The sequence below is a fragment of the Lepisma saccharinum genome, chromosome 1 (assembly GCF_977018435.1).
Source record: "Lepisma saccharinum chromosome 1, izLepSacc3.1, whole genome shotgun sequence".
In the NCBI taxonomy this organism is placed as follows: Eukaryota; Metazoa; Arthropoda; class Insecta; order Zygentoma; family Lepismatidae; genus Lepisma; species Lepisma saccharinum.
Window position 1 is genome coordinate 966878 of NC_139229.1, and position 12355 is coordinate 979232.

General features: G+C 38.9%; 1 protein-coding gene across 3 annotated transcripts in view; it reads right to left on the minus strand.

Annotated features, from left to right (window-relative positions):
* Nucleotides 1-12355, minus strand: part of LOC145983702 (uncharacterized) — a 37535-nt gene that overhangs the window by 16850 nt on the left and 8330 nt on the right. For 2 of the 3 annotated variants that reach the window (XM_083116990.1, XM_083118337.1), the window contains exons 3-4: nt 8212-8355; nt 6770-7024 (exon numbers count right to left, since the gene is read on the minus strand). In XM_083116990.1, coding sequence (XP_082973116.1) covers nt 6770-7024; nt 8212-8355 — 399 coding nt within the window. The remainder of the gene's footprint in view (nt 1-6769; nt 7025-8211; nt 8356-12355) is intronic. The other variant, XM_083117864.1, reaches the window with a different exon arrangement.

A 12355-nucleotide genomic window follows, 5' to 3' on the forward strand; every position in this document is an offset into this window, starting at 1 on the left:
AGCTAAGAAAGGTCTTAAAATATCTTGAATCTCTGTAAATTGCCTGCCTTTCAATAGACCCCTAAAAAAAATAATACTGCATATCTCAAAATTTCAATACATGCTTCTTTGTCAAGATATCATAATGGAAATTCAATAATGTTTATAGAATAGAATAGAATAGAATGGTCTTTATTTAAGCAAACGTGTTTCGGCCTCATGGGCCTTTCTTACAACCAACCCTTGACAAAGATACAATAAATGAATAAAAACAAAAAGAAAAAACACATAATGATCATGATAATACAATAAAGATAATATAAAGATTATACAATGATAAAATAATACATTGAATAGATTAGTACATATACTGTTGAGTAAAGATAAGTAATAAGTCTTCAGTAGTTCAATGTGTGTGTGTGGGGGGGGGGGTAGGTTAGGTATGCAATATATGATGTATAAGTGCAGGTGCAATTGTTAACATATGAAGGTTAATGAAGTTGTTGGGACAATAGTAAGTTCTTCAGATTTTTCTTAAAACTTTGATGGCAAATAATGTTAGTCAATGGTGCAGGCAGTTTGTTCCATTCCCTGATCCCTGTAACAATGATGGACTTGTTATATGTGGCGGTTTTATGTTTGGGGATTTTTAGATTGTGCTTCTTGCCGATATTATGTTCGGCTGATGTTCTACGAGAACAGATCTTATCGGATAAGTATTTGGGTAGCCACTCTTAAGTATTTTGTGCATCAAGGTGAGTGTTAAGTATTTTCTTCTATTGTTAATGTATAGCCAAGAAAGTTTCTTTACATAGGAGGATACATGTTCCTTTCTGTTTAGGTTAAATATGAAACGTATACAACAATTCTGAATTTTTTCAAGTTTATAGTTTTAGGCCCTGGGATATATTACTGTACACTGGAGCGCAATAGTCTAATGTGGATAGGACGAGTGCTTGTATAAAACGATCTCTAACATTAGCGTCCAGAGTATGTTTTAAATGATACAAAGATTTAAGTTTCCCCATCCAGTTTTTCACAATAAATTCGACTTGTGCCTCCCAATTTAAGTGTCTATCGAACACAATCCCCAAGTTTTTGCTTATACACTTCGCTTAGCGGTATACTGCCAAGAGTTGGAGGAGAAGGTGCAATTTTGTGAAGTTTCTTAAGGGTACCATGAGTTCCTATGATTATGAAGCAAGCTTTTGATGGATTTAATTGAAGGGAGTTTCTCCGTGACCAATTTGTTATAGCATGAAGATCAAATTGAAGTTTGGTCATCGCATTATCGTAGTTTTCTGTATTACACTGAATATAGATTTGCGAATCGTCAGCATACTGATGGTAGTGGCAATATTGGTCGAAATCAGCTACGTAAATCAAGTATAGTAGTGGACCCAATATACTTCCTTGAGGGATGCCTTGTTGAACAACTAACCACTTAGAGTATGTGACTTCCGGTTCCTGATATTTCACACGTTGTTTCCTGTTGCCGAGATATGATCGAAACCAATTTAACGCGTTTCCAGTAACGCCATAGTGATACAGTTTGGCCAATAGCAATTCATGATTGATCGAGTTGAACGCTCTTGAATAGTCCAACAAGACTAAAAGTGTAACTTCATTTTCATCTATTCCTTTACTTACATTGTCTACGATATCTACCAGCGCAGTGCAAGTACTATGCATTTTTCTGAAACCAGATTGAAAGTGTGGTAGGAAACCTTGAATCTGTGGAAGTATTTGTTCATAAATTACTTTTTCAAGTATTTTGGACATTGTGGATAGAATGCTAATAAGTCGTAGATCTTTTATTTCTGTGAGGTATAGGTGTTACCTCGCATTTTTTCCACTCTTGAGGGAACCAACCTTTGGAAAGGGAAAGATGAATAATGTGCGTAAGAGCTTCTAAGCAAAAGGGGATGCAATATTGTAAAACAGTTAGGTTTATGCCATCATAACCACACGCTTTTGATTTCATTTTGTTAAAAATTTTACGTACTTGTTCGCTACTTACTGGGGTAAAAAAGAACATGTCATTGTTGGGTTGCTCAAGATAAGTGTTAGTTTCATCAATCACCACTGCTTTGCTATCTGAGGGTGCACTCGGCTTAACAAAGAACTTGTTTACCATATTCGGGCAAAATGTATCTGAGGAGAGCGCATTACTCTTTTTATTTGGTAAAAGTTCCTGGCTTCTGAGGTTAGAACATATATTTTTAGCATTTTTTACATTCATATTCACCGTTTCGTTATAGTGTTTAAATTTTGCGTTTCTGACTGCCTTTTTGGCTCTGTTTCTGAAGTATTTGTACGATAGGAGAGCATCTGGGTCTCCTGTATTTACATATCTCAGATGAAAGAAGTTGCGCAACTTCCAGAATTCCCTTACATGATTTGAAATCCAGAGGGCGGGAGGTTTGGTTACACAAATTTTTCACTTGGGGGCATGCTTATCTATTAATCTGATAATGTTATCATTCAAGGCCTGCATCTACGTCCTCGTTCTTTCGATTTTACACCATTCCACATTTTCCGTACCATTCCACATTTTCCGTGTCTTTACAAAACTTGTCCAAGTCCATGGTTTTGAAATTTCTCATTTTGATAATTTTTTAAATTGCTTTGGTGAGGTCAAATATGGAGTATGTTATATGGTGATCTGTAATTCGAGGTAACTCGCTCTGCCCAACTTGCTTTACAATTAAATCTTGTGAACAAACTATTAAATCAATTAATGACTTTGACGTCGCTGTCACTCTGGTTGGTTTTGTAATTAAATGTTTCCCATGAACTTCCTTGATTATACCCTGAAGGAGTCTAGTAGCTGACATTTGGGGGTTTATATGCTACCATAATTCCATTTTTTTTCCTATCGATAGTTAATTCGATTACAAGGTACTCTACTCTACGCCGATATCATTATTAACGAACCCGTCTAAAAGTTTCTATTTAAGCGATTTAGATATGTATAAAAACACCACCTCTAGATTTGTTTAATTTATCTTGTCAAACTAATGTGTAATTTTCGATGTCTACTATATTATTACTAATATTCGGTTTTAACCAGCTTTCTGTAATGGCTATCAGGTCAAAGTTTAAGTTCAATATTATTTCTTTAAATTCGTCTAAGGAGTTGAGTAAGCCTTGAATATTTAGATGACATAATTTAAAGCCATTTTCAGATCCATTTATTTCAGCTTCGAGCTGTTCCTTTATACTGTCATTGCTGTTGTGGATATTAATGGGCGACTCATCAAAGTAACTGCAGTGAATTCTGATTGGGAGTGGCGTTTCTGCACCATTGACTACATTGGTGGGGTCATGAAGAATATATTCTGTTCCGAGTATGAATTGTATATGGCAATAACAATGAAAATGTGCATACGTATAACACTTAATTAAAAAAAACAGGTGCTAGTTATCATAGTGACTTATTATACAATCAAATTTTTAAAAATGTAAAAAATAAATGAAAAATTTAAGAATAAAAAAGTAAAAATTAGTATAAAAATGTGAATACTAACAAAAGAAAAAGAAAAAAATGAAAATATTTGTTGATTAACTAAAAATGGGAGAAATATAGATTTTTGAGCTTGCCGATATATTCTGGCGTGAGTTAGAATACAAGCTGAGGGTTGTTTACATTTATATAACAGTCTATTATGTGACAGGTTCTTGCCCTCCTTTCGCCACCATTGAGGAATGCAGAGAGTATTGCAAGATTGCAAGCTTTGTATGGTTCGGCGTGGAATGTTCTCCTGCATTCCCCTCCCCACTACTTTTGACTGGTCACTGTTGCCCGTACGTCATTGATGGGGGAAGCAGTTCCAAAAATAAACACACCACCGTTAGGAGGGGAGTGTGGTGGGACAGCGTTACTTTCTGCTGAACTTTGCGATGTCCTCCGGGTCACTAATCCTAACCACGTTTCCGTTGTGTAGGGCAAGTACATTTCCATCGGTTGTCCATACTCGTTCGAATATTTTACTAAGCCTTACCTTGTGAAAAAGTCCAAATTTGCTTTTGTAAGGTTTTCAGTTATGAAGATTCCTGTCCCTGTAGCCTTGAGGTTCTTCTTGTTCTTGTAGACCAAGTCTCTCTGGGCGTAGGTGACAAAGCAGGCAATGATCGGACGGGGTTTTCCATCACGTCGCGGTGCTCCCAGTCGGTGAACACGATGAAACACATCTTGTGGCACTTTCACTTTCACCTGCTCATTGATGATTTTTGAAGCAATCACTTCACACTTTTCACCCTCACTTTCATTGATGCCATGAAAAACAAGGTTCAGGCGATGGTCATATTTTTCCAGGGAATTCAGATCCCTTCGCACTTGCTTCACTTGATTGTCTAGCTCGGAGATTTTCCCCTCGAGATCGTTTTTTACTTCTTGAATGGCATCCTCCACGGCAGTTTTAATTGCAGTGGTCAGCGCTGGTTTAATTTTAATTTCAACACCGCATTACTTGCAAATGCCAGGGCAATGCGTCTCTCCAGGTCTCCAAACTGTTGGTTTATTTCCTTCGCTATGGCTGTCGAGATGGAGTTTTCAATCTGTGCCATTCAGCTTTGCTGATTCCCATTTTTTGGGCAATACTGCTCTTAACAATTAAAAAATTTACAACAAAGTCAGTACTTTTGCTGCAGTATTTCCTCCTCTGTGCAAGCTCGAGTTGGGTAGACGGACCCTCTTACATCCGGTTCACAGCGGGCGACTCAAGTGGAAAGAGAGAGCTATTCATGCACGTCCGAACTCCTTGAAGGCTACATACATTTTCCATGATCCATAAAGACTTGAAATGGCTCATTCACCCATAAATTACCTTAAGTGATTAGGCACTTCTTAACAAAATTTTTATCTAAATTTATATCTGTGAAAAAAAATATAGTGATTACTGGGTTGGAAATTCAGACATCATTAAATTCATAAAAAAAAAAAAGGTAAAGTGTTCCCCTGCGCATAGCACCACGCCATGAATGCGTATAGGGGGTGTGGGGATAACGCCCCACACTTTCTTGATCCGGTCGTGAGTGGGGGTGATGTGATCAGCATCACGCCCCTGACCGCCTTTACCCCCCAGGGTTTCCCCCAGGTACCCATGTTATTCGACGCTGGGTAGGCGCCGGGGCCGCTTCCACCGTTAGAAAAGTTCCCGGATTTGAACCGGCCGGGGATCGAACCCGGGACCTTGAGCATGGTAGTCAGACGCGTTACCGACTGAGCCACCGCGGCCACATTAAATTCATACATATACAAACACTGCTTTGTTATTTATGGGAGGAAAATGCACCTCACACCTTCCAAAAACATAAAAAATGAATATTAGTGTGTCTTATTTCACATTTTGTGTTTCCGTCAAAACTGAAATATGCATGCCTCTACTTATACCTCATACAGACATGGACACTTATAAGTTGTCACAACTTATAAGTTAACTACTTATCACTTACAGTCGTCACGACTCCAGTGACTTTCCATGAGATTGTTACAACCCTGAAGTGTCCGTGACTGAAGCAGCACAATACTATAATCCAGAGAAACATGCATGCATCATGAGTTAATCACAATATGGCACTTTTTCCCTTTCAATTTCATTCATAATTGGGAAAAGAGACATGGTAGTATATAAATATGGAGAAACTAGTACTCACTTTACCCGCGAAACTGTAGTAGGTAGTGAAGAGTATCTCTTTTTCAGCTAGGTGTATGAGATACTTCACACTCCAGAATTGCAATACATCCGATATGGAAGGTATGTGGACGATACAATAGTCATTTACAAAAAGGCAGACGAACTCAACCTTCTAGTGAACAAACTAAATAGCATCCATCCCAGGTTCAACTTCACCGTAGAACAAGAGGAACATGGTAAGATCAACTTCCTGGACATCACAATCAGCCGCGCACTTAACAAATTCACAACCACTATCTACAGAAAACAGGATGCAGGCAACCAGTACATACATGCTCTCTCTAGCCGCGCCCCCCCCCCCCCCAAGCAAAAAGACAACGTGTGGCTGAACTTTTATCGAAGAGCCTTCTCCTGCTGCAGAGAAGAGGATCTACGAGAAGAGATAGCCACCATCACTGGACAACCTCCAACATCCAATATAAATGGTTTGCCTTCCCCTACCATCCCACCACTTCCAACCGCATATCCAAAGCCCTTCTCCCATATGGCATCAAAGTAGCACACAAACCCCATGCACAATAGCTGATAAACTGAACAAACACAAACGGTACTTCCTCTCCCCCTTGACAACCCAGGTGTATATGATGCAGAGTGTGAGTACAAGGCACATTACATTGGCAGATCCATCAGATCTGTCAATGAAAGAATCCAACAGCACCTAACGGATGCAAAAAAACCCAACCCACTACTGGTCTTGCCAAACACATCAAATACCATAGCCATAAAATTCAAAAGGTACAAGTCAAACACACTTCCCACACACTCGTAGACACCAAAATCAAGGAAACGCATGCCATAATGCACTTCTCACATGAGCTGAATATCGATAGCGGACAGGCACACCACACCTGGATTGCCCTACTACAACAGTTAACACCGGGAAATAGCAACAGACGTAGTTAACAACAGCACACCTAGCGGCTGCCAATTAACTACAAACAAAAGATGCACACCAAGCAACAGTTCCAACAAGGATGGTGACAGTGGCCACTGAAATTAATAGAACAAAGAAGAAAAAACAGTTTTGGGATAAAGTGAGTACTAGTTTCTCCACATTCAATTTCATCTCGAGCATTTTGCAATAAACATACCTGGTGTTACATTAATATGGCTGTAGATAATCAGTGGCTTTCTCTTCTTCACAGTATTCTTATTGGCTGAGGGTGGGATATCCACTTGAGTTGATTGGTTGCTCTGAACAGTAATTATGCTTCCTCTATCAGTGTTTTCTTCTTTAAAATCTGCAGCAGTTGCTTCCAGTGGCTGTTCTGTACTCTTGGTCCCATTCTCACAGGCAGCGATCACTGACGGTACGATAATTTCTTTTTTGACAACTTTATGATCAGCTACAGAGCGAAGATAAAAATGCTATGGTTAACAACTTATCAATGAGACAGGCTATGAAAATTTTCTATAACTACTTTCTACATGGCACATGTTCACCTTTGTGGGTCAAAAAGTATGAAAACTAAAATTATTAAGTGGATAAGTACGTAAGATAAACTTGAAGATGTCCTCAGTTTTCAGAAATTTGAATTCTTCCCTCCGCTGCTAAAATCTGCACGCACCTCTCTTATTTGCTTGTATTTTTCCTTTCATAGTAGTCCTGTTTCTTCTTACAACTTGCTCAATGTACGAAAGCAATGCTTTGATCTTTAATCCGTTTCTTAGAAAACAGCAATTGCCTCTTGAAGGCTAACACCTTGTCTGATAGGTGCAGAATTTCCTTGCACCTTGTAGAGATACATTCAAAGCATTCACTTTGTGAAAAAAATCAGAAAGGTATGACAATTTCTGTACAAAGGCGTTATCAATGAAGCTTTCAGCATTGTTCTTCTAAAAGAAACAAGTGTAGTTCCTGTCTCAGTTCAAAAACATGGGAGATAGGCGGTCCCAATTGACAACCAATATGAATTGCGATAATACAGAAGATCATGTTGAAATTTTTTTATTACATTTTAAACTTTCAGAAAAGAAGTTAATATTTTTTCGTAAGTTCACAGTGAAACTTCGGCACCTCCTCCCACAGTTTGAATACCACTGCTTTGGATGCATGTATTTGTCATAGATCAGCTTACCCTCCCCACAAAGGATGAAACGAGAATTCTCACTGTTTGTTTCTTCACTGAGACAGACATCTTGTTTCATCTGTAATGGAGAATAGAAAAGTCTCACCAGGGTAGCCAGGTGATGGGGAATCTTTTCAGAAATGTCATTTCAGGGCTAAATTATGATTTATTAGCTTTCGCGTGATTCTATGGTTCATACTTGGGCACATGGTGGCTGCATCTGTGAACAAAATTCTGGCTTGACAGTGTTTCTATCAGAGATGACTCTTATACGTAACAAACCACATATTACCATGGCATTAGTCACAAAATAAAATTATGACACTGCGATATTTCTTATCCCTTTCTCTTCCATGTATTTGACATTCTTGGAAAAAAGGACTCTAACCGACCCATTAATTTCCAGAACTTTCCAGAATAAACTGACACTCAAAAGTTTTCAGTAAGTTTAAATTCTTCATTACCTGCATTCAGGCTCTTGCAAGTTTCGCAGCCATTTTCTTCCCTCAGGAGACACATGCGACATTTCCTATGGCCACATGCATCTTGAACAAGCCTGCATTTGGACCCATTAAGTTCCTCACCACACTGTGGGCAGGTTGACTCATCTGAAATAGATACAAAAATCACTCATTTGGTAGAGAGAATTAAAACTACAGATTATAGAGTTGTGGCTACCATTCCATCTATTTTGTCTACCTTCTTTGTTAAGTGTGCTTCTAAATTTTACTTGATGAATGCTTCAGTGACATTACACTGTACTTTTTAGAGAATTTTAAATCTTTTTCACATCCTTTTACTCATGACATTATGTATATGTGTAGCACATTAGCCAGGTTGGTTCCAAATAGAGTTTCAACCATTAGAAAGCTTCAGGGATTGAAGCAAAGTTTTCATGGCAGCAAATGATGATAAGGCAAAACAGATTTTGGAGGCAATCAGGATTCGTAATAATTTTTCCACACATTTTCAGGAATTTTTTTTTAATGAAACTCTCAAGGTGCTTCATTATAACTTTCGTCTTCTAATATAATGATCATCTAGGCATGCTTCGTCTTGGTTGTATAGCAGTATATACAGAGGGGTCCAAAAAAATGTACACACTGTTTGTAATGCAATAATTTCGAAACAAACAGACTTACAAATACTAATCTCATGTGGACGTGTAGTGTAACTGTTTAATTTGTCACGGGTAGGTGGCGCTGGCAATTTGCGCTGCGCATGCGCGAGTGTTGGAGCGATCACGCCAGTACAGCGGAAGACAGTCGAGTAGCAACAATGGCTGCGGTACGGTTATCATTTGTGGAACGCAAGACTGTATTGAAATGGTTCTGGAAGTACGAGAACATTCAAGAGGTTCAACGGCAGTGGCAGAATGAGTTTGGAACACGGCCCTCCAACACGACGAACAATAGCCCGTATTCGTGAAAAGTTCGAATCCGACGGAACTGTTTATGATATGCACAAGGCAAGATCCGGTCGAACACAAACAGCTACAAGTCCAGAGTCCAGTGCTGCTGTGTTGCAACATTTCACCCGATCACCGCAAAAATCAGTGAACCAGGGAGCGCGCGGAAGTGGGGTGAGCCGGTCTAGCATAAGACGCATTCTGAAGGGTGCACAGTGGAAAGTGTACATTCCAAGACTGCTACATGCGATCAACGAGGACGATCCGGATCGTAGGGTCGAATACTGCGAATGGTTTGAGCACATGGTTCACGAGGATGGGGAATTTGCAGGGACAGTTGTGTGGTCTGACGAGGCGCAATTCAAACTTAACGGTACTGTGAACCGCCACAATTGTGTCTACTGGTCGCCCGTCAATCCTCACGTTTATGTGGAGAAGGTGGTGAATCTACCGGGGCTTAACGTGTGGTGTGGTCTGTCATTGCGTGGTTTGATAGGTCCCTTCTTCTTCGAGGGTACCGTAACCGGTGAGGTGTATCTTGAAATGCTTCAGTCAAGGATTTTGCCTGCCATCTGAACCCTATTTGGCGATGAAATGTTTTACCTGCAGCAAGATGGAGCCCCGCCTCACTACCATCACATCAAAATTTTCACACCATGAAGTTGCAATTATATTGTGGTCTCTTGCAAATGCAAGCAATGATACACACCGGTGAAAGACCTTGTTACCACCGGTGGCTCCAGTTGGGATACGATGGTACGGCCGTACCCCTGTTGTTTCACGTATGCCAGGGCGACATGAAGGCAGAATGTAGCCGGGTTTTATTTACTGAATGCATCCTTTGGGGTAAACTTGTTCTTGCACATATTTGTTGCTATGCAACTTCCACATTGCAAAGTGGAAACACTTTGGAGATATGTAAGAGGAAAAATACAAAAACATAGTTCTTTTTGTTTGCTGCTTCAATCAACTGTCAACAATTGTGTGGAACCTGTCCTACAATCCCTTATAAGATCATTCTCACTTTTACGAATTAAATTGCCGGTGTTTATTTTTCCGTTCACTGCTTCAGAACGTGGCAGGCGGCTGTTCGGAAGGGCTACTGGATTTTTCTGAACATTGTAATAATCTGCAACAATAAGTGGAACAATAAACATTTTTTTTAAAAAAAATGTTCGTAGTATTGCCGTGGTCTGGTTGTGAGTTAATTGCATGCATTAGAAGAATACGGTTTTAACAGCTTGCATATTTCTGAATTTTTCTCTCTGGTTTTCCGTTTTCTCATCCAATGAAAATGAGTACAGCAAGGAAAAAACTGTCAGGGGCAGAAAATAGGAAAAGGCAGAGAGAGAAAGGGAAAAGGCTACCTTGCGTCAGTCTACTTTCATGAATAATTTTTTGAAACGTTCGAAATCAGGTGAGTTATTGAAATAAATGAAAAACGGCCTACTTGTAGGCTGTTTTTATACACTTTTCCCGAACAGTATCATAGTGAAAAAATTTTGCTATTCGAGTTTCGAAACTAGAGATATTGACATTTGAATTTTGGATAGCTTTAGTTATGTCAGCTATAGTGTTGTTTTTGTCTTTGCTTCTCTCCTGGCTTTTTCTTTTGAAATCACAATAAAATATTGCTGCAAGAATTGGACATTTCTTGGCAAAACTACATATAGTATTAGGTATGGCTAACAACAACAAAACGAAACTTCAGTTAACCAACCTTTCGTCCGTGAAGTTAAATTATTGAGAGACAATGAGAACACGTAACATTTCGCCCCTGAGAAAAAAAGTTAACCAAATCATACGTTTTGGGTGAGTATTTGAGTGAAGTAGTCGTACCTAATTCTAGTTTCACCCATTTCTCATACTTCCGGTCGTGTAAGGTAAAAAAAAAGAAAAAAAAAGTAAAGTGCTCCCCTGTGCATAGATAGCACCACGCCATGAAGGCGTATAGGGGGTGTGGGGGTAACGCCCCACACTTTCTTGATCCGGTCGTGAGTGGGGGTGAGGTGATCAGCATCACGCCCCTGGCCACCTTTACCCCCCAGGGTTTCCCCCAGGTACAAATGTTATCCGATGCTGGGTGGGTGCCGGGGCCGCTTCCATCGTTAGAAAAGTTCCCGGATTTGAACCAGCCGGGGATCGAACCCGGGACCTCTAGCATGGTAGTCAGACGCATTACCGACTGAGCCACCGCGGCCACCTCCGGTCGTGTAAATGATTCTAAAAGCAAGAGACAAATTCTCTTTTATTGTCCCCCAAAGAAAATCAATTATTAGGATTAAACATGTAATTATACTGTTCGGAACTCTGAAGATCCCGATTTCTTCTTTGTGGCTTCTAGGTTGTTTCCTTTTGTTCTTCTTTTTTTTGCTAATGTTGGTATGTATACTTAGGACCAAAAATCTTAATTTTTAAGGTTAACACAGTAGCTAGTGGGGAAGATGTTTGCAAAAATTATTATGCATTTCTTTAACTTTTGTTCTCAGAGGTAACAGATTACGTGTTTTGATTGTCTCTCAATAACTTAACTTCACAGACGAAAGGTTCTTACGGCACCAGCGTGGTGCCACAATAGAAAGGTAGATTTCGTCTGCTTAGAGTGTAAGGTGGATGGTAATATTTTGGAAAGGAGGAGAGAAATCAATGATCAATCATAAGTTAACTTTCGTCTTTCGGAACACATATTGAAAAAATATTGTATGTAATACCTTGTATCATGTACTAGGTTTTATTATAACAAATACAAAAGACATTAACAATGTAGAGGCATTAATTAAATTATTTAATTATTAATAATTAAATGTTAATAGTTTCGTTAGAAGCATATAGGAATATGCCTGTATAATATGGGATACTTTTTACTAGTGCTGTATATTCCAAAAGGTTCTTACGTTAATTACACTGCATTATTAAACTTATAAAAAAATCGTCATACAGATACTACATATAAAATTGCTAGAAAAAAAATAGTATAATACATTCTACTAGAAGATAAACCACGTGCAAAATTTATTGTACAAAATTATCAATGGATCAACAGAAAAGCAGGAAATTTTAAATTTATTGAAATTCAATGTGAACAAAAGTAGGTTACGCACTTACGTAAAAATAGGTTTGTGTTTGCACTTGCTTCGCTTTTGCAGTAAATTGTATTTAAACGTCAAGATTCCCTCTGAAATGTGAACTGTCTCCAAAAT